At 37.0% G+C, this 26,830-nt stretch overlaps 1 protein-coding gene across 1 annotated transcript in view; it reads left to right on the top strand.

Moving 5' to 3' along the window:
- Positions 1-12,839, top strand: part of LOC129034067 (cell surface glycoprotein CD200 receptor 1) — a 59,596-nt gene extending 46,757 nt beyond the window's left edge. Inside the window, exons 3-8 of the mRNA XM_054483516.2 lie at positions 2,885-2,950; positions 4,551-4,868; positions 4,993-5,241; positions 8,859-8,967; positions 9,513-9,558; positions 10,249-12,839. Of these exons, the coding sequence (XP_054339491.1) occupies positions 2,885-2,950; positions 4,551-4,868; positions 4,993-5,241; positions 8,859-8,967; positions 9,513-9,558; positions 10,249-10,371 (911 nt within the window). The 3' untranslated portion in view covers positions 10,372-12,839. The remainder of the gene's footprint in view (positions 1-2,884; positions 2,951-4,550; positions 4,869-4,992; positions 5,242-8,858; positions 8,968-9,512; positions 9,559-10,248) is intronic.
- Positions 12,840-26,830: the final 13,991 nt, after the last annotated feature.

The raw sequence follows: 26,830 nt of genomic DNA, 5'->3' as shown, positions 1-26,830 counted from the left end.
TCTTTTCTCCTCCCAGAATTTTTATAATGTGAATGTTTTTTGCTTACTGATGTCTCCTAAATCCTGTAAACTTTATTTTTTTAAATTCTTTTTCTTTTTGTTTTTAAAATCCTCATGTATTATTTCAAAAGACTTGTCTTCAAGTTCAGAAATCCTTTCCTCTACGTTTTCTATGCTGTTGTTGAAAAATCATATTTTTTATTTCATTCATTGACTTCTTCAGCTCCAAAATTTCTTTTTTTATGATAGCTATCTTTTTGTTGAATTTTTCATTTAAATCACAAATTGTTTTCCTGATTTTATTGAATTATTTATCTGTATTCTCTTTTATCTCATTGAGTTTCCTTAAGATTATTATTTTGCATTCTTCTTCTGGCATTTCATATATTGCCTTATAATTGGTTCGGCTACTGGAGAATTACTGTGTTCATTTGGGGGGGTCTATCATATTTTCTTGCTTTTTCATGTTTGATGTGTTTCTATGTTGATACCTACATATCTGATGCAATTGTCACCTCTTCTAATTTTATGGTGTGGGCTTCTTAAGAAAAAGCTTATTCATATATAATCCACTCTAGTGATGTTTGCAAGTGTCCCTATGACCTAGGTGGTGAGAGTGTGACAGCAGTGGCACAGCTTTGCCGGGAGTTGGTTTGCCAGCCTGCTTTTCAGGTCATGGGTGCTTGTGTGCACATGGTGGGTTACTCAACTTGGCATCTGGCTTGCTGGGTGTGGGACTATGGGGCTCTTATTCTGGCCAGGGGCACAAGCACGTGGTTGCTTGGCTATCCTCAGGGCATGTCTGCCAGGTGTGGACCCACTGGGCTGTTTCTTAGGTTCTGGAGTGGGTGGGCAGCCACTCAGCCAGTCTGGGGGCATGTCTGCTGGGAGTGGGCCCACCAGATTATTTCTCAGGCCCTGGGCACAGGTCCCCACCTGCTTAGCTGGTCTGTAGGTATGTCCACCAGGGGCATGCCTGCTGTGCTGTTTCTCAGTTCCTGGGGGTGAATGCATAATCTGTCAGTCTAGGGTTGTGTTCACGGTAGGGGCCCGCTGGCTGTTTCTCAGGCCCAGGACATAAGCATGCAGACACTCAGCTGGCCCGGCTGAGTTTCCACTAGTGGTGGATCCACTGGGTTGTTTCTTAGGCTCTGGTTACAGGCACGGGGCCACTTGGTAGGCCTGGGGTTATGTTTGCCAACAGTGAGCCTGTGGGGCTGTTTCTCAGGCCCTGGATGTGATCTTGTGACTGCTGGGCTGGCCTGGGGGGGGATGTCCACCGGGAGTGGATCTGCCCTGCTGTTTCTCAGGCCCCGGTTGTGGGTATGGGACTGATATGTAGGTCTGAGGATGTGTCCTCTAGGAGTGACACCCTTAACAGTTTCCCAGATCCTGAGTGTTGGTGTGGGCTGCTGATTAGTCATGGGAGTGTATCTGCCACATGGAGGGCTCACAGGGCTATTTCTCAGGCCTTGAGTGAGGGCATGGGGCTGCTGGGGAGGCCTGGGGATATGTCTATGGCCATGTTTGTTGGGGAGGAGGCACAGGACTGTTTCCCAGGCCCTGGGCGAGGATGCATGTACACTCAGCTGACCTAGGGTTATGTCAGCTGCTGGGTCCTCTCCCCTTCAGGAGAGGGCATGCAGTGGTTTGGCCAGCTCAATGGCAGGTTTGTCCCGGGTGGGACTGCCAGACTGTTTCTCTGGCTGGAAGTGTGCAGAGCGGGGATTGGTTTCCCTACTGTGCAGGACCAGAGTCACAGCCAATCCTGAGCCCAGGCTCCATGCAGCAAATGTATAGCCAGCTGGTGGGCTGGAGAGGTACAGTGGCTACTAGTCCCCCGGACACGGTGTACTTCAAAAGTGGCTCTAGTCCATGGTGGCCCCTTGCTGCAGCAGCTTGGCTCACAGAGGGTGGGTGGGAGATAGCAGGTGCACACATTGTGCCCCTTATCTGGAGCAGTGCAGCTGTATGAATTCCTGGTAGCACTCCAAACTGGGCTCAGGGCTTGTGAGGACTGTGAAATTCTCTTGAAGTAACTCTTTTCAGTAGCTATAGGGGCTGGGGGGGTTCTTCTGCTTATGTTTTCCCTGCAAGAGGAAGTCCCTCCTGAGCCTGGGCCAATCCAGGAAGAGGATGTGGAAGGATGCGGTGCCAGAGGCGGGGTGCTTTTATGTTTCCCTCCTGAGCTTCTGATGACCACGAGCTCCTCTCCACTCCTTTTCTGCACTCCTGTACTCTCCCTTTGATACTCCAGTAGAATCTTAGCTGTCTGTTGCTTGGTCCTTTCTTTTGGAGGAGATGTGCACCAGGGGCCTCTAGTCGGCCATCTTGCTGACGTTTGCTTCTGCTATATTTTTCCCTTTGTACTCTAATAAGTAGAAAAAAAATGGGAAAGGAACAGAGATGGATGGACCCTTCTCAGTTTTGCTTCTAAAATTCTTGAGAAAGGGCACTGCTGTATTCACCTGGGTGAGGTGCCCAACATTGGACCAAATAACTTTGATTGGGAAGTGGTAGCTGAAGAAAGGGATATAATTGGACCAGCTCATAAGAGATGCTCACACGGACCAATCTCCCTGGCTGAGGAAGAAGGATGCAGTAGAGGCAGGTTTATCTTTTTCAAAATATTTCAAAACAAAGTGTATCACGAAAGAGAAATTATTGATTAATGACTTATAAGTATAATTTTCAAGATATTAACACATTTTGTCCCCTAATGATGGCATGACTTCTAATTTCTGTTTTACAATGATTTTTGTGTAATTTTAATTATGGTTAACTGATTGCCTATCGTGTTGAATAAGACTTTGTGGAGAGATACTAGCTTCCACTCTGGGTACATAAAATTGATTTCATTTATTCTTCTCTAAATATTTTCTAGCTTCAAGCAGTTTATGTATGGATGAAAAACAGATTACACAGAACTACTCAAAAGTACTCGCAGAAGGTAATATGCTTCCTTACTAGTGGCCAGCACCGAGGGATGGAAAGTTGAACTTTCTTAGAAATATTAGCTAATGACCTGACTAAAAGCCAGCCTTATGACTACTTGAAGAACTTGGTGATCTGAATACTGTGGTATGAGGGATCCTGAATGACCCAACCTCTAGTTGTTCTCCAAACAAGCCATGTTCTTGCTTGTCTCTGAACCTTTGCTAAGGTGGAGTGGTGGAAGGAGCATGGATTTAACTACCTCTCAGATCTATGTTAAAGTATTACCTCTTTCTTCATCTAGTTATGTACTTATTAATATGCTGTGAAATACAAGGGCTAGAGTACAAACCACATAAGAGGCAGGTGACACCAAAACAGGATAGGAGAGATGTTAAATGCAGGGTTTAGCAAAAAAATCCTTCACCCACATAAAGGTTTGCCCCTCTATAGCTGATTCTGTTTATGCTATAGTGATGAAATCACTGACACTCACCTTTGTTAGAGGTGAGTAGTGACAAATACTTTGGTGGACTAATCACCTCTCAGTAAACCCTTACCAAGTCACTGACACATTGTGTCGATTTATGGGATGCGTGAGGTTCTACGTTGGAAGATGCTTGTAGGATGCAGGGCTTAATTTTTCCTTTAAATGATGGACAACAGGGATCACCTTACGCCTTTAGTGTTGATAATTGGATTGAATATACAGAAATAAAATCTGTGAGCTAAGTTCACAGCTGAACTATCTGAAAGTATATGTGTGACTAAATAGGAAGGAATGAAAACTCATCCAAAGGTTACATTTGATAATGTCATAAATTTGCAATAAAATATTTTTTATAAAAAATGTCTAAAGGGAAATAAATCTTGTTTTTTAAAAATTACATATCACACTACATTTTCACAAGAAATAAATATTTCTAAGCATCTCTTATCACTAGGCATTATCATTTTTCATTTTTATGGGATGGCTCAACTGGTGAAATAATTTTTTTTTTTAAAGATCTGTGGGTTTCACTGACTTTGTGATTCTTTTTAAAAAAAAGAACTTAAAAAAATTTCTAGCTAGTTCAACCCAAATGCCATATTAGTTACTTTAAAAGAAAGCACTATATGTTAATACATACCACATTTATGTTTGTCTGAAACAAAAACCTTAGAGATAGACTTTTCTGTGCTCACCAAAGCTGAGGAGGAGACAGCCACATCACTAATTGTTCCATTTTCTTTCCTGTGGCACATAAATTGTATGATAAAGGCAATAGTCTCTACCACCTAAAGATTAGATGTAGAATGTTGCCTTTGTTGTTTAATTTACAATTCTCTTTGTTTCTAGATATTAAAACTTCTGAATTAATATCAAAAATACTTTATTATATATCATATTTCTAATAATACATAATACAGGAGAAAATTGGTTAATCTCTAGATTGGGTTCAATATATCATTTATATTTTGAGAATTTTAATTTTTATGAAGGTCTAATATTTTTGGAATAAGATCACCAGCAAAGTTATGTTCTAGTGTAACTTCATATGTTGTGGATAAATGTAACACATGAAGTTCTTTATCAAGCTTTTCTTTTATCATTCTCTTTTCATGTATGTGTCCAGTTAACACTTCATGGCCTGTACTGATGGATACAAATGCTGTGCTTTGTTGCCCTCCTATTGCATTCGGAGATTTGATCATAATAACATGGGAAATAATCCTGAGAGGCCAGCCTTCCTGCACAAAAGCCTACAGGAAAGAAACAAATCAGACCAAGGAAACCAACTGTACTGATGAGAGAATAACCTGGGTCTCCAGACCTGATCAGAATTCGGACCTTCAGATTCGTCCAGTGGCCATCACTCATGACGGGTATTACAGATGCATAATGGTAACACCTGATGGGAATTTCCATCGTGGATATCACCTCCAAGTGTTAGGTAAGGAGCATCATATATTGAGGTATTTCACATCACCAGATTTGTGACGGAAACAAATGTCTCTCTGAATTCCATATGCTTTATGTGAAAACCGAAGCATTTTTTTCCCCTTTCCTCTCTGCAGTTACACCTGAAGTGACCCTGTTTCAAAACAGGAATAGAACTGCAGTATGCAAGGCAGTTGCAGGGAAGCCAGCTGCGCAGATCTCCTGGATCCCAGAGGGCGACTGTGCCACTAAGCAAGAATACTGGAGCAATGGCATAGTGACTGTTAAGAGTACATGCCACTGGGAGGGCCACAATGTGTCTACCGTGACCTGCCACGTCTCCCATTTGACTGGCAACAAGAGTCTGTACATAGAGCTACTTCCTGGTCAGTAATTCTTTTAGTTTTATTTTTGACTTTTTTCCATTCTTTTAAAGGAGTTAAGAAAAAAAAGGTGTGCAAATATATTTTGTTCGAGGATGCTCTCACCACTCTTCATTTTTATCTCTTCCCTGACCAAAATAAAGAGATGAGTTTAGGAGAATAGTACAGACATTTGTTGTAAAAAGCCCTTTTTTAGAATGCAGTTTAATTCTACTATTAATGTTCACTTCTATGCTAGTAGTTAATTAGCATGAGTAGTATACTTTTAAAAATAATACTTATGGCTTATTGAAAGATAAAGTATACTTTGAAGCGTGTAATTATGGTTTTATTAGAAGGATACATTCACTCAAAGTTGCTTTTATGAATTTTTAGTTTGTTGTAATTTTGTTTTCTGGACTTTTCATCATTGAATTTCTTAAATGTCTTATAATAACATCTATGATTCATTTAATCACTGTTTAGTTTATTTACTCTCTGCTCTCATCCTACTCTCATTTCTTGTTATTTAAAAACTATTAAATATCAACAAACATATTTAAAGTGCAATTGTTCTGTAAGGCCTCATGAAAAACATTAGCCCTACCCCTGTCTTTCCAACCCAATTGCCATCTCCATTAAACTCCCCACAGGTAGGTACTTTCAAATTTTCCAGTGTTTCTTCTAGTAATTAGTGCCATTTTTATACAACATGCACATACTGCTATTTCTTACTGTATCAAATTTAGACATTATGTAATCACAACTTCTTATGGTAGATGAGGATTTCACATTACCTTCTTCCTTTCCTTCAAACTTCAGTTGAGGTAATGCAGTTTTTCATTAAATAGCCTATGTTCCCATTAATTTGAATATTTAAATATTGTTAAGTGCTGAATCAAGAAATACACTCATGCTTTCTCTTTCAAATGACTTTTTTTCCTTGGACTTCATAAGTGCTTTACCTTTTTTGTTTCCTTAAGAATGTATGTACCTATTGTGAACTATCACTAAGCCTATCAGAGAACCCCTTAGTAATATTTTCCACATGGTCAGATTTATTAGGTAATCTGTTAGTTCTATTTTTTCTCAAAGTCATTGCTTCTTGAGTTTTTGTATGTGCTTGGTCTAATCTCTCCTGATTGGCCTCTAGATCTGCTGTACAGCTATTGTCCTGGACACTCTCATCACCTCAATCCTCTGCTTAGCCTGTGTCTATTTAATCTGAGTTTCTTCTGTCTTCTATACATTTGTTTGTTTTTAACTCTTTCTTGCATATATGAGACTTTTCTTAACTCTTTGGCAATCCTTGGGTATGGATTCATTTTGAAGTGAGTACTATATGAGCTACTTGGAAGCTCTACTAGTTAATGGTTGGATTTGTCAACTAGTTAGCTTCAGTACAGTGAAAAGAAGCTAAGTGATTTTTTAATAACTAGAGATTCGTTATGTATCTGAAGGCCTTTTCTCTGGGGCTGTTCAGGCTCTGCAGAAATTAACTCAGCAGTTTCTGGCCTTGGAGACATAAGCCTGACTACCAGTGTTTGGGAAAGGAGGGAGCAGTGTGTGTATGTGTGTGAGTGTGCATGTGAGTATGCCACTGTTGAGAATCAGACTTTCCTTTATACCGCTCTTCAGTCTGGTATTTCATCTCACCCTCCCTGATGTCTGGATCCTTGACTTTGGAGTCCCTCCAGGTCATCTTCTCTAGGCCAATCTGCCAATCTCCCCTTTTTCTGGTGGTTGGGAAAGGTGTGCTACATAAGATGGGGCAGGAGACAAGGGAACCTGCCTGTTCTCAAGACAAACTTTCAAAGAAGCTCTCAACTTTTAGCCCCACACTTCACCCCTCCACATACTTCTTTTTCTATATTTGATGCTTCCTACTCTAGAGTTTTCCTGGAGTTTTGTGTATACTAAGGTTTGTATTTATTCTGTGTTGTAAATCATTAGCCAGTTTTCTGTCCATTTTTCACTTAAAAACAGTTTGAAATCTTTCATCTGTTCTTGTCTTCATCCCTCTTCTCTTTGTCTTTGCAGATCTACACTAAAAAAATTCTTTTTATCAACATTTTAGTAAGTTTTAATGAAGGAGAAGAGAAAATCTCATGTGTTGAAACCACCTTTTTTAAAATCTATCTTTTAAGTCATATGTGTAGGTTTTTTTGAGTTTAGCAGTATTTACTGAAAAGAGCAGTTGTGCCTTGGTTATGTATGAAATATCACCATCTCATATTACAATATGATGTCAGATTTATAGTGTCTCAGAATTGAAGGGAACTTCTCACTCAAATTCCTATGTAGTGCAGGGATCTCCTTGATGTCTTCCTTGCACGGTGGATCTTCAGCTTCTGCTAGTACAAATTCAATGAGAGAGAGCTTAGTAGTTTGAAAGCAAGGGTTTTAAAAAATGTTGTTTTAAACAATGTAACCAAACATTTCATTTTCATATAACATATGGAGAAATTCAGTATTTAAAAACATCAACTGTGGAAGAAAGGTGGAAAGACCAGATACCAGCCTGCTCAGTCTCCACTTCATCTCTTTCTGCTGCCACTGAGCTATATTCGTGCAACACCAGGAGCATAGTTTGCAAATCATTGCCTCTCAGGTCGGCAGTTCCTTTGTTGACTTGCACGCTTGTCAGATAGAATTTTGTATTGCTGCCAGCAGCTAATAAATAAAGTTCCTGCTATGGATTCATTTTAGTTTCAATGCCCTGGGAGAAAGATGACTTTATAATTAGGGTTACTTTTCCAAGTATCTTCCTTTCAATTGCCCATTTAGTTGGAGGGGAGAAACACTCTGCTATAACAGAGTGGTAGGAATTCACCACCAATGAATCTTTAAAGCAACAAAACCGTGATATAAGGTGATGTCTTGCTGAAAACTCTGGAGTCTGTATTGAAAAAGCAGTTTTATTTTAATAATTCTCAAACTATTAGTGGGTCAGAAGTGTTGAAAATGAAACTACAGATATGAATTTCATGTATTGTGAGACGTTATTGAATGATCTATATAGATAGATAGATATAGATGTAAATATAGATAACTTTATTTTTAGTAGACATTAATTTTTCAAGCAGTTTTAGGTTCACAGCAAAATTGAGTGGAAAGTACAGAAATTTCCCATATAACCCCTGCCTTCGCCCATGCCCAACCTCTTCCACCTACACCTGCACCAGAGTGTTACATTTATTAGAACTGTTGAACCTCCATTGATACAACATTACCACCCAAAGTCCATACTTTACATTAGAGTTCATTCTTGGTGTTGTACATTCCATGGGTTTGGACAAACGTGCAATGACATGTATCCACCAGTACAGTATTACACAGAACAGCTTTATTGTCCTACACAATCCTCCTTGCTCTTTCTATTCCCCCCTCCTTCCTCACCACCAGATAATCAATAATTTATTGACTATTCCCCTAGTTTTGTCTTTTCTGTAATGTCTTACAATTGGAATCATACAATATGTAACATTTCCAGATTGGCATGTTTCATTTAGTAACATACATTTGAAATTCCTCTATGTCTTTTTATGGTTTGATAGCTCATTTCTTTTTAACATTGAATAATAAGATAGTACATTATTTGGATTGTACCACATTTGAACCATATATTTTTGTGTCTATAGTTCCAGGTGCCAAAAAATCAGCAAAATTGTATATTCCATATATCATCCTTACTATTATTATTTTGACCATCGTGGGATTCATTTTGTTATTGAAAGTCAATGGCTGCAGGTATTGACTGATGAATGTTTTTTTCTTCTTCAGCTTTATTAGGCTAGAAAAGAGTCAGAAATATGGAACTGATTGTATTGGGTATATTAGGATGTTAACATCAAATCTCCCATAATCAAATCTTGAAGGTGTTAGACTTGGACTACTTTGAATGATGAGAGAGACTTTGCTAGGTTGCTTTGGCATAGAAGCATGGAAAATTAGGCCATTTAGGGTAAGATCTTGGGAGAGAAAGTGCATGTTAATTTTTGCATTTGGGTAAATAATTACAATTCCTTCATGCACCAAAGGGGAGATGTTACATGCATTCAGTTGCATCAAGCTTCTCTTGCATAATTTCACTTTTTCAAAATCCGGAATATTCTTATTTGGGGATATTAACCACAGGCAGTATTCTTCACTTATTTCTAGTCGTTTCTTTCTGATTTATTATGGCTTCTATCAAAATTAAACACAATTGTCAATAGTGTACTGTCTTATTTTCCCATTTTCAATCTAAACAATGATGTTTCCTCCATTCACTTCAATTTATTTTATTTTTATAGAAAATATAAATTGAATAAAACAGAATCTACTCCAGTTGTTGAAGAGGTAAGATAAGATAAAAAAGACTAATTGCAAACTTAAGCCAATAGTCTGAAAATCTAGCAACATAATTTGTAGTTTGTATCAATATAAGTGTTTCAGTTGAAAAACTAAAACAATTCTGACTTGCAGTGCTTATATGTGTGATTACTTTGTCAATTATCTATCAAATACTATTTATACATCACTCTGAACCACGTTTTCACTTCATGAACTATATCCTAACACACATGATGTTTGGCTCCTTTGGACTGTAATCTTTAGAGGAAATGAATTGGTGTTTCTTGTCACCAATTTGAAAGCATCTCTAATTCCTGACTTTTCCTTTTCAATACTATCATTATTTTTCTCTTACACAAACTTAAAACATATCCTGCTCCTTCATCTCTTATTATAAGTAGCTTACTAAGTCTCCAAAGCTCTCCTTTGGAGTACTTCTCATATCACTTCATTCATCTCCATTCCTACTTTCACAGAGCTATTATCTCCACACAGAGACTTACGTAGTTAACAAATACTTTTTGATAAAATGTTAGAACAAAGCCTGCTCTTATGTTTATATAGGCCCAGAAACACAATTATAAGCACTCTTGAGCACCTGTTAGAAATACTAAAGCTATGGGCAACTGTTACAAAAATACAGATAATTTCTATAATGATTTTTTGAATTGATTTTAACTCTGAGTTCTTTCTTAGGATGAAATGCAGCCCTATGCCAGCTACACAGAGAAGAACAATCCTCTCTATGATACTACAAACAAGGTGAAGGCGTCTCAGGCATTACAAAGTGAAGTTGGCACAGACCTCCATACTTTATAAGTTGTTGGACTCTAGTACCAAGAAACAACAACAAACGAGATACATTATAATTACTGTCTGATTTTCTTACAGTTCTAGAATGAAGACTTATATTGAAATTAGGTTTTCCAAGGTTCTTAGAAGACATTTTAATGGATTCTCACTCATACCCTTGTATAATTGGAATTTTTGATTCTTAGCTGCTACCAGCTAGTTCTCTGAAGAACTGATGTTATTACAAAGAAAATACACGCCCATGACCAAATATTCAAATTGTGCAGGACAGTAAATAATGAAAACCAAATTTCCTCAAGAAATAACTGAAGAAGGAGCAATTGTGAACAGCTTCTTGTGTGTCCTTTCAGAATATTTTAATGTACATATGACATGTCTATATGCCTATGGTATATGTGTCAATTTATATGTCCCTTTACATATACATGCACATATCTTTGTCAAGGCACCAGTGGGAACAATACACAGCATTACTGTTCTATACATATGAAAACCTAATAAGTCTTGGAGATCATTTTATATCATGACAAGTAGAGCTACCTCATTCTTTTTAATGGCTATATAAAATTCCATTGTATAGTTATATCATTATTTAATTAAAAACAACCCTAATGATGGATATTTAGATTCTTTTAAGTTTTGTTTATTTCTTTTAAGTTTTGTTTGTGGTATAAACAATACCACATAGAATGTTTCTTGTGCATATATCTCTTTGTTTTTGTTTGAGTATATCTGTAGGATAACTTTCTTGAGTGGAATTGTCAGGTCAAAGGGTTTGTGCATTTTACTGTTGATATATATGTTAAATTGTGTCAAATATATATGTCAAATTTCCTCCAACATTGTTTAAATATGGCTTTCCCTAAATTTCTATTTTAATAACCGTACGATTCCTGCTTCTACAGTTGCCACTTTCTCTTTTTAATCAACCAGATTACATATGATGTGAGATTATAATAAGAATTATACTATTTAATAAAAATGGATTTATATTTTTGGTCATGTTTGTAAGAGAGTGAATGCACCTGTGAGAACATTAGCTTCTTCTGAACTCATTATATCTCTACAGAGGTGTTGATACTTGATGCCTAACAGTTTTGCAGATGTGCTACATTGGAATTGTGTATTTTTATGGTGTACATTCTACTGTGATATATTTATTGAATAATTAATGTCTATTGACCATATAAGTGGCAAAAAATGCACCATAGAGGACATGGGGTATTTATTTATAAAATATGAGCTACATGATAAGTGAGTGGCCATGGGATGGCATGACCCTCCCCTTCATATTTTTGTGGAGCAAAATATTGGCAATGTTTATGTGAATGATTTTTAATATCATGAAATTATTTTTAATTAAAAAAATAAGTCTATTTGCTCCATAGCAGAAAAAACATTAAAAGTTTTCCGTCATGATAGAAATTAAAACAAAATATATTCATTCTTCAATCATGCCATCTGAGACTTTTAAGACAGCTATTTTGTCTTATAAGTATATTTTTCTCCCTCTAGACATTTCAATTACTATGGATTTTGTCCTTAAAGGGACTTTTAGTCTATTTTGGATGTAAAGCTAATCTAATGACACTTGGCACATGATATTTTGATCAAGCCATTTTGACTTGACGAAAAAGCATTGTCCATTAGGTTTCTGCATATAAATATTACCAAGCAATGTTCACAATAGACATCATTACACTATCCTTGAAATTTATTAATTCTTCATCCAACCCTGGTTGAGCTGAGGCTCATAGTTAGGTTCAAGACTATCTGTTTAAATATTACTGAAAAACAAAGTAAGACAGTACTATGCTTACCTCTTAACTTGATAATGTCAAAACGGGCATGTTAAATGACATCATAGAAAAGACTTCAAGATAATTTATAAAAGTTAAATTATATTGTACAGAAAGTAGTTGTATGAAAGTCTCTACTATGGGGCTGGAACATGGTTGAACATTAGAATCATATAAAAAATTATATATATTCTCCAAATCCACGCTAGACCTGTCAAATTAGAGAATCTAGAGATTAGACCTGGTGTGTCAGCAAGGTCATCCAGGAAGCAGAGGCTGAGATGGAGTTAGGTGTGATTACTTACATAGTCGATTACATTTTACAAATAACATTTTATATGTCTCATTTACTGTGCTTTCTCCCCATCCTATTTTGTATCTTTTCCTTTGCTTTGCTGGATTTGTCAATTTTCTCTCTTTCTCTGTCTCTCTCTCTTTCAATATCTCTAATAATTTGAAAGTAATTCATCATAATTAAACATCTATTGGGGTTATGCTTCACTTACAAACTTCTGAAAACAGCTTTACTGAGATATAATTGATATATTTAAGTGTACAGTTTGTTAAATTTTGCACATATTTAAAATGTGGACTTTGGTAAATGTTGACATAGTTTTACATCTGTGAAACCATCAGCATAATCAAGATAATAAACTTGTCTATCACCCCCTAAAATTTTCTTGTTTCTTTGTGAGCCTATTCCCACAATCTTCTTGTTCCTCCTCATCCCCCGCTCCCCAGGCAACCTCTGATCTGCTTTCTCTAACTATGTACTAGTTAGCATTTTTTAGAATTTTCCATAAATAAAATCATACAATAGATACTCTTTTATTTTTTTTTGGTTGCACTTTTTTTTCTCATTATAATTATTTTGAGATACATCCACATCCACACAATGATACTTCATTCTTTTTATTCCAAATAGTGTTTAATTTTACAGCTATACCAGTTTGTTTATCCGTTTGCCTGTTGGTGGACATTTGTGTTGTTTCCAGTTTTGGGCTATTAGAAATAAAGCTGTTATACACATTATTTTGCAAGTATTTTTGTTGACATATATTTTTATTTTTCCTGAGTAAATACTGATGAGTGGATTGGCTAGATCAGATGATATGTAGATGTTTCACTTTTAAAGACCTTGCCAATCTTTGTTTCTTTTCTTTTTTTTTAATTTTTTTTAAAGTAAACTTTTAATTTCAGATTAGTTTCATTTATTATTATTATTATACTTTAAGTCCTGGGATACATGTGGAGAAGGTGCAGGTTTGTTACATAGGTATACACGTGCCATGGTGGTTTGTTGCACCCATCAACCCATCATCTACATTAGGTATTTCTCCTAACGCTGTCCCTCCCCTAGCTCCCCACCCACTAAAAGGCCCCAGTGTGTGATGTTCCCCTCCCTGCGCCCATATGTTCTCATTGTTCAACTCCCACTTATGAGTGAGAACATGCAGTGTTTGGTTTTCTGTTCCTGTGTTAGTTTGCTGAGAATGATGGCTTCCAGCTTCATCCATGTCCCTGCAAAGGACATGAACTCATTTTTTACGGCTGCATAGTATTCCATGGTGTATATGTGCTACATTTTCTTTATCCAGTTTATCACTGATAGGCACTTGGGTTGGTTCCCAGTCTTTGCTATTGTGAACAGTGCTGCAATAAACATACGAGTGCATTTGTCTTTAAAGTAGAATGATTTATAATCCTTTGGGTATATACCCAGTAATTGGATTGCTGGGTCAAATGGTATTTCTGGTTCCAGATCCTTGAGGAATCACCACACTGTCTTCCACAATGGTTGAACTAATTTACACTCCCACCAACAGTGTAAAAGCATTCCTATTTCTCCACATCCTCTCCAGCATCTGTTGTTTCCTGACTTTAATGATCGCCATTCTAACTGGCGTGAGATGGTATCTCATTGTGGTTTCGATCTGCATTTTTCTAATGACGAGTGATGATGAGCTTTTTTTCATATGTTTGTTGGCAGCATAAATGTCTTCTTTTGAGAAGCATCTGTTCATATCCTTTGCCCACTTTTTGATGGGGTTGTTTTTCTTTTTCTTGTAAATTTGTTTAAGTTCCTTGTAGATTCTGGATATTAGCCCTTTGTCAGATGGATAGATTGCAAAAATTTTCTCCCATTCTGTAGGTTGCCTGTTCACCCTTATGATAGTTTCTTTTGCTGTGCAGAAGTTCTTTAGTTGAATTAGATCCCATTTGTCAATTTTGGCTTTTGTTGCCCTTGTTTTTGGTATTCTAGTCGTGAAGTCTTTGCCCGTGCCTATGTCCTGAATGTTATTGTGTAGGTTTTCTTCTAGGGTTTTATGGTTTTAGGTCTTAGGTTTAAGTCTTGAATCCATCTTGAGTTAATTTTTGTATAAGGTGTAATAAAGGGGTCCCGTTTCAGTTTTCTGCATATGGCTGGCCAGTTTTCCCACACCATTTATTAAATAGGGAATCCTTTCCCCATTGCTTGTTTTTGTCAGGTTTGTCAAAGATCAGATGGTTGTAGATGTGAGGCATTATTTCTGAGGCCTCTGTTCTGTTCCATTGGTCTATATATCTTTTTTAGTACCAGTACCATGGTTTTGGTTACTGTAGCCTTATAGTATAGTTTGAATTCAGGTAGTGTGATGACTCCAGCTTTGTTCTTTTTGCTTAGGGTTGTCTTCATTGTATGGGCTCTTTTTTGGTTCCATATGAAATTTAAAGTAGTTTTTTTCCAATTCTGTGAAGAAAGTCAATGGTAGCCTGATGGAGATAGCATTGAATCTATAAATTACTTTGGGCAGTATGGCCATTTTCACGATATTGATTCTTCCTATCCATGAGCATGGAATCTTTTTCCATATGTTTGTGTCTTCTCTTATTTCCTTGAGCAGTCGTTTGTAGTTCTCCTTGAAGAGGTCCTTCACATCCCTTGTAAGTTGGATTCCTAGGTATTTTATTCTCTTTGTAGCAATTGTGAATAGGAGTTCACTCATGATTTGGCTCTCTGTCTATTATTGATGTATAGGAATGCTTGTGATTTTTGCACATTGATTTTGTATCCTGAGACTTTGCTGAAGTTGCTTATCAGCTTAAGGAGATTTTGGGCTGGGACAATGGGAGTTTTCTAAATAGACAATCATGTCATCTGCAAATGGAGACAATTAGACTTCCTCTCTTCCTATTTGAATACGGTTTATTTCTTTCTCTTGCCTGATTGTCCTGGCCAGAACTTCCAATACTATGTTGAATAGGAGTGATGAGAGAAGGCATCTTTGTCTTATGCTGGTTTTCAAAGGGAATGCTCCCAGCTTTTTCCCATTCAGTATGATATTGGCTGTGGGTTTGTCATAAATAGCTTTTATTATTTTGAGATACGTTCCATTAATACCTAGTTTATTGAGAGTTTTTAGCATGAAGGGTTGTTGAATTTTATCAAAGGCCTTTTCTGCATCTATTGAGATAATCATGTGGTTTTTGTCATTGGTTCTGTTTATGTGATGGATTATGTTTATTGATTTGCATATGTTGAACCAACCTTGCATCCCAGGGATGAAGCTGACTTGATCGTGGTGGATAAGCTTTTTGATGTGCTGCTGCTGGATTCAGTTTGCCAGTATTTTACTGAGGATTTTAGCACCGATGTCAATCAGGGATATTGGCCTGGAATTTTCATTTTTGTTGTGTCTTTGCCAGGTTTTGGTGTCAGGATGATGCTGGCCTCATAAAATGAGTTAGGGAGGAGTTGCTCTTTTTTTATTGTTTGGAATAGTTTCAGAAGGAATGGTTCCAGCTCCTCTTTGTGCCTTTGGTAGAATTTGGCTGTGAATCTGGCTGGTCGTGGGCATTTTTTGGTTGGTAGGATATTAATTACTGCCTGAATTTCAGAGCTGGTTATTGGTTTATTCAGGGATTCGACTTCTTTCTGGTTTAGTCTTGGGAGGGTGTATGTGTCCAGGAATTTATCTATTTCTTCTAGATATTCTAGTTTATTTGTGTGGAGGTATTTATAGTATTCTCTGATGGTAGTTTCTATTTCTGTGGAATCAGTGGTGATATCCCCTTTATCCTTTTTTTTGTGTGTGTGTATTTGAGTCTTCTCTCTTTTTTTTTTTTTTTTTGACAGTCTCACTCTTTCGCCAGGCTGGAATGCTGTGGCACGATATTGGCTCACTGCAACCTCCACCTCCTGGGTTAAAGCAATTCTCCTGTCTCAGCCTCCCGAGTAGCTGGAACTGCAAGTGCACACCACCGTGCCCAGTTAATTTTTGTATTTTTAGTAGAGACAGGGTTTCACTGTGTTGGCCAGGATGGTCTCGATCTCTTGACCTCATGATCTGCCCACCTTGCCCTCCCAAAGTGCTGGGATTACAGGGGAGAGCCAGTGTGCCTGGCCTGGATTCATTGATTTTCTGAAGTGTTTTTTGTGTCTCTATGTCCTTCAGTTCGGCTCTGATCTTAGTTGTTTCTTGTCTTCTGCTAGCTCTTGAATTTGTTTGCTCTTGCTTCTCTAGTTATTTAATTGTGGTGTTAGGGTGTTGATTTTAGATCTTTCCTGCTTTCTTCCTGTGGGCATTTAGTGCTATTAATTTCCCTCTTAACGCTTTAGCTGTGTCCCAGAGATTCTAATATGTTGTGTCTTCACAATTTGGTATGTTTTTGCGGTGGCTGGTACCAGTTTTTTCTTTCCATATTTAGTGCGTCCTTCAGGAGCTCTTGTAAGGCAGGCCTGGTGGTGATAGCATCTCTCAGTATTTGCTTGTCTGTAAAGGATTTTATTTCTCCTTCACTTATGAAGCTTAGTATGGCTGGATATGAAATTCTGGGTTGAAAATTCTTTTCTTTAAGAATGTTAAATATTGACCCTCACTCTCGTCTGGCTTTTAGGGTTTCTGCCAAAAGATCCACTGTTAGTCTGATGGGCTTCAATTTGTGGGTAACCCGACCTTTCTGTCTGGTTGCCCTTAACATTTTTTGCTTCATTTCAACCTTGGTGAATCTGATGATTATGTGTCTTGGGGTTGCTCTTCTTGAGAAGTATCTTTGTGGTGTTCTCTGTATTTCCTGAATTTGAATGTTGGCCTGTCTTGCTAGGTTGGAGAAGTTGTCCTGTATTTATGTCTGTCTCCAAATTCCCTCTTTATATAAGGATTCCAGTCATAGTGGACTAGGGCCCACCCTAGTGGCTTCATTTTAACTTGATTTTCCCTGAAGTGACCCTGTCTGAAGTATTAGGGGCTAAGACTTCAACATGTAAATTTTAGGGGAACACAATTCAATCCATAACAAATGTATTGTCTTTCCATTTCTTTTAATTTGTTATAGCAGCTAACACTTTTCTTCCAGCTATAAATTTACCATCACAGATCCTGTTTTATGTAAAGAGATTATCACTATGACTATTGGTTTGGAGCAAATATTACTAAAAGTCACAATCCATGCATTTGAGGGTGGAGGCGGTATGCTGATTTTGTATCCTGCAACTTTATTGTATTCATTTATTAGCTCTAACAGGTTTTTTTTTTGGTGTGTGTAATCTCTAGAGTTTTTTTAAATATATAAAATCATGTCATCTGCAAACAGGTACAATTTTACTTCTTCCTTTCTGATTCATATGTCTTTTATTCCTTTTTCTTGCCTAATTACTCAGGCTAGGACTTCTATTATTACACTGTATAGAAGCAATGAGTGTGGACATTCTCATCTTGTTCCTGATCTTAGTGGAAAAGCCTTCAGTTAATCACTGTTAAGTATGATGTTAGCTCAGGACTTCTCTTTATTATGTTGAGGTACATTCCTTCTATACCTAATTTGTTGAGAGCTTTTTTAAATTTTTAAATTTTTTATTTTATTATTATTATACTTTAAGTTTTAGGGTGCATGTTCACAACATGCAGGTTTGTTACATATGTATACATGTGCCATGTTGGTGTGCTGCACCCATTAACTCGTCATTTAGCATTAGGTATATCTCCTAATGCTATCCCTCCGCCCTCCCCCCATCCCACAACAGTCCCTGGTGTGTGATATTCCCCTTCCTGTGTCCATGTGTTCTCATTGTTCAATTCCCACCTATGAGTGAGAACATGTGGTGTTTGCTTTTTTTGTCCTTGTGATAGTTTGCTGAGAATGATGGTTTCCAGCTTCATCCATGCCCCTACAAAGGACATGAACTCATCATTTTTTATGGCTGCATAGTGTTCCATGGTGTATATGTGCCACATTTTCTTAATCCAGTCTATTCTTGTTGGACATTTGGGTCGGTTCCAAGTCTTTGCTATTGTGAATAGTGCCTCAATAAACATACGTGTGCATGTGTCTTTATAGCAGCATGATTTATAATCCTTTGGGTATATATATACCCAGTAATGGGATGGCTGGGTCAAATGGTATTTCTAGTTCTAGATCCCTGAGGAATCGCCACATTGTCTTCCACAATGGTTGAACTAGTTTACAGTCCCACCAACATTGTAAAAGTGTTCCTATTTCTCCACATCCTCTCCAGCACCTGTTGTTTCCTGACTTTTTAATGATCACCATTCTAACTGGGGTGAGATGGTATCTCATTGTGGTTTTGATTTGCATTTCTCTGATGGCCAGTGATGATGAGCAATTTTTTCATGTGTTTTTTGGCTGCATAAATGTCTTCTTTTGAGAAGTGTCTGTTCATATCCTTCACCCACTTTTTGATGGGGTTGTTTGTTTTTTTTCTTGTAAATTTGTTTGAGATCATTGTAGATGCTCGATATTAGCCCTTTGTCAGATGAGTAGGTTGTGAAAATTTTCTCGCATTCTGTAGGTTGCCTGTTCACTCTGATGGTAGTTTCTTTTGCTGTGCAGAATCTCTTTAGTTTAATTAGATCCCATTTGTCAATTTTGGCTTTTGTTGCCATTGCTTTTGGTGTTTTAGACATGAAGCCCTTGCCCATGCCTATGTCCTGAATGGTATTGCCTAGGTTTTCTTCTAGGGTTTTTATGGTTTTAGGTCTAACATGTAAGTCTTTAATCCATCGTGAATTAATTTTTGTATAAGATGTAAGGAAGGGATCCAGTTTCAGCTTTCTACATATGGCTAGCCAGTTTTCCCAGCACCATTTATTAAATAGGGAATCCTTTTCCCATTGCTTGTTTTTGTCAGGTTTGTCAAAGATCAGATAGTTGTAGATATGCGGCATTATTTCTGTGGGCTGTGTTCTGTTCCATTGGTCTATATCTCTGTTTTGGTACCAGTACCATGCTGTTTTGGTTACTGTAGCCTTGTAGTATAGTTTGAAGTCAGGTAGCATGATGCCTCCAGCTTTGTTCTTTTGGCTTAGGATTGACTTGGCAATGCGGGCTCTTTTTTGGTTCCATATGAACTTTGAAGTAGTTTTTTTCAATTCTGTGAAGAAATTCATTGGTAGCTTGATGGGGATGGCATTGAATCTGTAAATTACCTTGGGCAGTATGGCCATTTTCACGATATTGATTCTTCCTATCCATGAGCATAGAATGTTCTTCCATTTGTTTGTATCCTCTTTTACTTCATTGAGCAGAGGCTTGTAGTTCTTCTTGAAGAGGTCCTTCACATCCCTTGTAAGTTGGATTCCTAGGTATTTTATTCTCTTTGAAGCAATTGTGAATGGGAGTTCACTCATGATTTGGCTCTCTGTTTGCCTGTTATTGGTGTATAAGAATGCTTGTGATTTTTGTACATTGATTTTGTATCCTGAGACTTTGCTGAAGTTGCTTATCAGCTTAAGGAGATTTTGGGCTGAGACGATGGGGTTTTCTAGATATATAATCATGTCGTCTGCAAACAAGGACAATTTGACTTCCTCTTTTCCTAATTGAAGGCTCTTTATTTCCTTCTCCTGCCTGATTGCCCTGGCCAGAACTTCCAACACTATGTTGAATAGGAGTGGTGAGAGAGGGCATCCCTGTCTTGTGCCAGTTTTCAAAGGGAATACTTCCAGTTTTTGTCCATTCAGTATGATATTGGCTGTGGGTTTGTCATAGATAGCTCTTATTATTTTGAGATACATCCCATCAATACCTAATTTATTGAGAGTTTTTAGCATGAAGCGTTGTTGAATTTTGTCAAAGGCCTTTTCTGCATCTATTAAGATAATCTTGTGGTTTTTGTCTTTGGTTCTGTTTATATGCTGGATTACGTTTATCGATTTTCGTATGTTGAACCAGCCTTGCATCCCAGGGATGAAGCCCACTTGATCATGGTGGATAAGTTTTTGATGTGTTGCTGGATTCAGTTTGCCAGTATTTTACTGAGGATTTTTGCATCAATGTTCATCAAGGATATTGGTCTAAAATTCTCTTTTTTGGTTGTGTCTCTGCCAGGCTTTGGTATCAGGATGATGCTGGCCTCATAAAATGAGTTAGGGTGGATTCCCTCTTTTTCTATTGATTGGAATAGTTTCAGAAGGAATGGTACCAGCTCCTCCTTGTACCTCTGGTAGAATTCGGCTGTGAATCCATCTGGTCCTGGACTTTTTTTGGTTGGTAAGCTATTGATTATTGCCTCAATTTCAGAGCCTGTTATTGGTCTATTCAGAGATTCAACTTCTTCCTGGTTTAGTCTTGGGAGAGTGTATGTGTTGAGGAATTTATCCATTTCTTGTAGATTTTCTAGTTTATTTGTGTAGAGGTGTTTACAGTATTCTCTGATGGTAGTTTGTATTTCTGTGGGATTGGTGGTGATATCCCCTTTATCATTTTTTATTGCATCTATTTGATTCTTCTCTCTTTTCTTCTTTATTATTCTTGCTAGTGTTCTATCAATTTTGTTGATCTTTTCAAAAAACCAGCTCCTGGATTCATTTATTTTTTGAAGGGTTTTTTTTGTCTCTATTTTCTTCAGTTCTGCTCTGATTTGAGTTATTTCTCGCCTTCTGCTAGCTTTTGAATGTGTTTGCTCTTGCTTCTCTAGTTCTTTTAATTGTGATGTTAGGGTGTCAATTTTAGATCTTTCATGCTTTCTCTTGTGGGCATTTAGTGCTATAAATTTCCCTCTACACACTGCTTTGAATGTGTCCCAGAGATATGTTGTGTCCTTGTTCTCGTTGGTTTCAAAGAACATCTTTATTTCTGTCTTCATTTCGTTATGTACCCAGTAGTCATTCAGGAGCAGGTTGTTCAGTTTCCATGTAGTTGAGTGGTTTTGAGTGAGTTTCTTAATCCTGAGTTCTAGTTTGTTTGCACTGTGGTCTGAGAGACAGTTTGTTATAATTTCTGTTCTTTTACATTTGCCGAGGAGTGCTTTCCTTCCAAGTATGTGGTCAATTTTAGAATAGGTGTGGTGTGGTGCTGAAAAAAATGTATATTCTGTTGATTTGGGGTGGAGAGTTCTGTAGATGGCTATTACGTCTGCTTGGTGCAGAGCTGAATTCAATTCCTGGATATCCTTGTTAACTTTCTGTCTCGTTGATCGGTCTAATGTTGACAGCGAGGTGTTAAAGTCTCCCATTATTATTGTTTGGGAGTCTAAGTCTCTTTGTAGGTCTCTAAGGACTTGCTTTATGAATCTGGGTGCTCCTGTATTGGGTGCATATATATTTAGGATAGTTAGCTCTTCTTGTTGAATTGATCCCTTTACCATTATGTGATGGCCTTCTTTGTCTCTTTTGATGTTTGTTGGTTTAAAGTCTGTTTTATCAGAGACTAGGATTGCAACCCCTGCCTTTTTTTTGTTTTCCATTTGCTTGGTAGATCTTCCTCATCCCTTTATTTTGAGCCTATGTGTGTCTCTGCACGTGAGATGGGTTTCCTGAATACGGCACACTGATGGGTCTTGACTCTTTATCCAATTTGCCAGTCTGTGCCTTTTAATTGGAGTACTTAGCCCATTTACATTTAAGGTTAGTATTGTTATGTGTGAATTTGGTCCTTTCATTATGATGTTAGCTGGTTATTTTGCTTGTTAGTTGATGCAGTTTCTTCCTAGCCTTAATGGTCTTTGCAATTTGGCATGTTTTTGCAGTGGCTGGTACCGGTTGTTCCTTTCCATGTTTATTGCTTCCTTCAGGAGCTCTTTTAGGGCAGGCCTGGTGGTGACAAAATCTTGAGAGCTTTTTATTGTGAAAGAGTGTGGAATTTCATCAAATAATTTTGTTTGCCTCCATTGAGATAATCATGAGATTTGTTTTTACGCTTCATACTGTTAATTTGGTATATTACATTGATTTTTTTATGTTGAAACATCCTTGCACCACAGGGTTAAATCCCAAATGGTTATGGTGTATGATTCTTTTAATGTGCTGTTGAATTCAGTTTGTTCGTATTTTATTGAAGATTTTTGCATCTATCTTTATCAAGGATATTGGCTTATGGTTTTTTTCCTTGTGGTGTCTTGTTCTGGTTTTGATATCAAGGTAATGCTCACCTCATAACGTGAGTTTGAAAGTGTTCCTTCCTATTGAGTATTTTGAAAGAATTTGAGAGCAATTGGTACAAGTTATTTATTAGATGTTAGGTAGATCTTTCCAGTGAAGGCCTCAGGTCCTGGGCCTTTCTTTGTTGGGAGTTTTCCAATTCTGGCTTCAATCTTATTGTTAGTTATAAGTTTTTCTATTTCTTCGTGATTGAGTCTTGGTAGGTGGTATGTTCCTAAGAATGTATCCATTTCTTGTAGGTTATCTAACTTGTTGGCATAAAGTTGTTCACAGTAGTCTTCTGTAACCTTTTTATTACTGTGGCAACAGTTGGAATGTTTCCCCTTTAATTTCTGATTTTATTTATTTATTTGTCTTTTCTCCTTTTCTTCTTAGTCTAGCTAAAGGTTTGTCAATTTTATCTTTCAAAAAGCCAACCTTAGTTTCATTGATGTTTTTCTATTGTTATTCTATTCCCTGTCTTGTTTCTTTCTGCTCTAATCTGTATTATTTCCTTCTTCTGATAACTGTGGGTTTAATTTGTTATTATTATTCTAGTTCCTTGGGGTATAGAGTTAGGTTTTTTATTCGCGGTTTTTCTTCTTTTTAATGTAGGCATTCATTGCTATAAACTTCCCTTTTACCACTATTTTTGCTGTATCTCAGGCGTTTTGGTATGCTGTACTTTCATTGTTGTTTGTGTCAGGTGTTTTTTATATCCCCTTTTGAATTCTTTTTGATGCACTTGTTCAAAAATGCATTATTTAATTTCCACATATTTATGAATTTTCATCAACATACAAAAATCAGTTGCATTTCTATATACTAATAAACTATCTGTGAAGGAAATGAGGAAAACAATCCTATTTACAATAGCATCAAAAAATACTTGTGAATAAGCTTAACTAAGCAAGTGAAATACTTGTTCACTGAAAATTGCAAAACATTGATGAAAGAAATTAATGAAGACACAAATAAATGGAAAGACATTCTGTGTTCATGGATTGGAAGACTTAATATTGTTACAATGTTTATACTACCTGCTATGGTTTTCATGTTTGTGTTCCCTCCAAAATTCATGTTGAAACTTAATGCTCAATGCAACAGCATTAAGAGGGGGGCCCCTCAGAAGTGATTAAGCTATAAAGGCATCACCCTCATGAATGAACTACTGACTTAATAAAGAGGCAGACAGGGGCAAGTTTACCCCTTTTGTCCCTTCTGTCATGTGAAGGCACAACATACTTACTCTGCAGAGGATTTAGCAAGAAGGCATCGTCTTTGAAGCAAATAGTAGCACTCATCAGACACTGAGTCTACTGGTGCCTTGATCTTGAAGTTCTCAGCCTTCAGAGCTGTGAGAAATAAATTTGTTTTGTTTGCAAATTACTCAGTCTGTGGTATTTTGTCATAGCAGCAAAATAGGCTAAGACTACAAAGATCTACAGATTCAATTCAATACTTATCAAAATTCCCTAACATTTTTACAGAAATAGAAAATCAATTATAAAATTCATATGAAACCACAAAAGACCTTAAACAGCCAAGAATAAACTTGGAGGCATTACACTTCCTTATATCAAAATATACTACCAGGCTACAGTAATTAAAACAGTATGCTACTGGCATAAAGACATCTATAGACCAGCGTAACAGAATAGAGATCCCAGAAATAAATTCATGCATATATGGTCAACTGATCTTCAACTAGGATTCCAAAAATACACAATGGGGACAGGATAATGTCTTCAACAATTGATATTGGGGAAACTGAATAACCCTAGGCAAAAGAATTAAATTGGGCCCTATCCTATAGCCTACACAAAAATCAACTCAAAATAGAGGGTGGGCAAGAAATAGAGGATAGAATTTCTTTGTTATTTCACTAAAAATCCCAAATTCACCTTCAAATGTGTTGAAGAATTATCTATCTGGAGACAAGAATCTGATCCTGGTGATAACTCTATAGTACAGAAAGTTAACAAATGTGCACAATTATATCCATCTTTTTCGTACAAAATTATCACTAACCATTCTTTTTGCCTAGCCAAACTGAAAGCAGTATGAACCATTGGAAGTGGGTGGGGTGAATGCACAGGAAAATCCAACGGCAGGATTATTGTGTGGTCAGGAAGATGTAAGGAGAATTTATGGGCAGAAACTTCAGCCTGCTGGTCAGCACTCTTTATCTTTACCTTTGCAACCCATGTAGCAACCCTGAGTTTGCAGAAGGAAAGAGCATATCCTAAATTTCTTTAGCCAAAAAATGAACTGAATAGAGATGAAAAGAGATATTAAGTAAATATTATGAAGTAGAAGAGGCTAATACAATAATTTAGGTGGAGAATTATTTGTATTATGATCTTTTTGAGCATGTTACTTTTAAATACTTTCTGCCTCAGTGATTTCTATGTTAAAGTGCATATCCCTGGAAGGAGAGATTGTGTGTAACTTCTCTCATAAACCACACAACAAAATACCAAAAAATATTCATAGACACACATACAAAATGAAGTAGAAGGTAAGGAAAATTACTTATGAAAAGGTCTTTCTTTCTACTGGTTCTTCTTCTACTGTATCATTAATTGACTTAGGATAAGTTTCTTAACCTTTTCAAATCTCTACTTCCTTACCTATAAAAATAAATGTAACTATACATGCCTCATAAGAATCATTTTGACAGTATCTGGGACATAGCTCAATCAACTACAATTGGATCTGAATCATGGGTGAAATATACATGCTTCTCTTGAAATAAGTAAATGTATAAAAGCACAAACCAGAAAATTCAGTCATTATCACCTCAACTGTGCAAACAGGAAATGCTTCTTTTTAAGTTGCCCATGAGCCAAAAATACAACCATCTAAGAAAGCAGGGGATTTCTCACCAGTGCTAATGGAGCAGAGCAAGAGAAGTAAAATACCATAACTAGGCCTATTATACAGTGGAAGAAAACATAGAAACAAAGATAAGAAAAAAATAGAAATAACTCCCTTTGGAAGATGGCTTCAGCTGTTGGGATACTATTCACATTTTTTTTTTCATAGCTGGTGAGTCTGTTGGCCAAGTTGCGGGGACGCTAAGGGGTGTTGGGTGAAGTAGAGAGGAAACTATAATTAGAAAAATACATTAGAATATTTTTCCACTAGAGCTTTTCCATGTCCTTTAAAATGCTCAGTTTAAAATAGCTCAAAGAGCGAAAATGCTACTCTTATTTGTATCACTATGTTTTAAAAAAGAAAGATAATGTCTTAATTACTTATATTTCTGGCAAAATTATCTTTGAAAAAACATTTCTTAATAAAAAATAAAGAAAAAAATGCCACAGGATTTTAAATAAAAATGGAGATTTCTAGTCTGACATGGTGAATTGAATAGATGTATTATGTCTATTCCCTCCTGAATGCCTATTAATATGACAATAATAATATTGAAAACATACAGGCCTAAAAGAGTCAAAATGACAGGAAAGGAGACACAGGGGATTAGGCAACATCAACGTATTTTGGAGGATGGAAAGCTTGATCACCCAGAATAGAGGAAGCTGAACGTGTTTCTTCAGGAGGAAACAGAACGAAGCTGCAAAGACTCAAGAATTGGGTTTTGCAGAAAGTGAGTGCAAAGCCCAGGTCTGGAATTAAGAGAATTGTTTGAAATTCTGTGTAAGAGGTGGTTAGACCCTGAAAATCCTCAACATTCCCTTCCAAATTCTCCGACTTGAGATTTATTCCTTATAGAACATGAATCACAAAGAATTTAGGCTTACAGACAATGGGAACAGAAAGATTCAAGAGGAGATATGGGGCTGAAAATAGGTGGATTAAGTGGAATCTCTATATTTATCAGAGAAACACACCCCCAATCACTGCCAGCCCTCATTCCCTGTCCAGGTCCCCAAATGCCCCCAGACAGGCACACATACCTCCTTGGGACAAGACTATGAGCAACTTTCAAGGCAGAAACTGAATGACCCTTGAGAATATGCTACAGATTCAAAGCAAATTTCAGGCATGTAAAGACTCAAATAGAGAGAAAACCAGTAAAGCAGCAGCTAGGATTCTGGAAACATGGACTTCAATAGAGAAGACAGCTGAGGAGATTTCCCAGGAAAATATCAAAAGAAAGTGCCAGAATAAGATATCATAAAATGGAAATAGAAAGCAACCAATCAGGATTGGAGCAGGAGAGTAAAGATTTCTGGAAATAAATTTAAAGTAGAACTCAGATTAGTTGGTCACAGATGACTTTTTATTATTCCCCTGAATATCATTTTCTTCCACTATGCCTCTTCATAATCAGCTTGTTAT

The sequence above is a fragment of the Pongo pygmaeus genome, chromosome 2 (assembly GCF_028885625.2).
Source record: "Pongo pygmaeus isolate AG05252 chromosome 2, NHGRI_mPonPyg2-v2.0_pri, whole genome shotgun sequence".
Taxonomy (NCBI): Eukaryota; Metazoa; Chordata; class Mammalia; order Primates; family Hominidae; genus Pongo; species Pongo pygmaeus.
The sequence above is the reverse complement of the archived record's forward strand: the minus strand, read 5'-3'. Positions and strand labels throughout refer to the sequence as shown.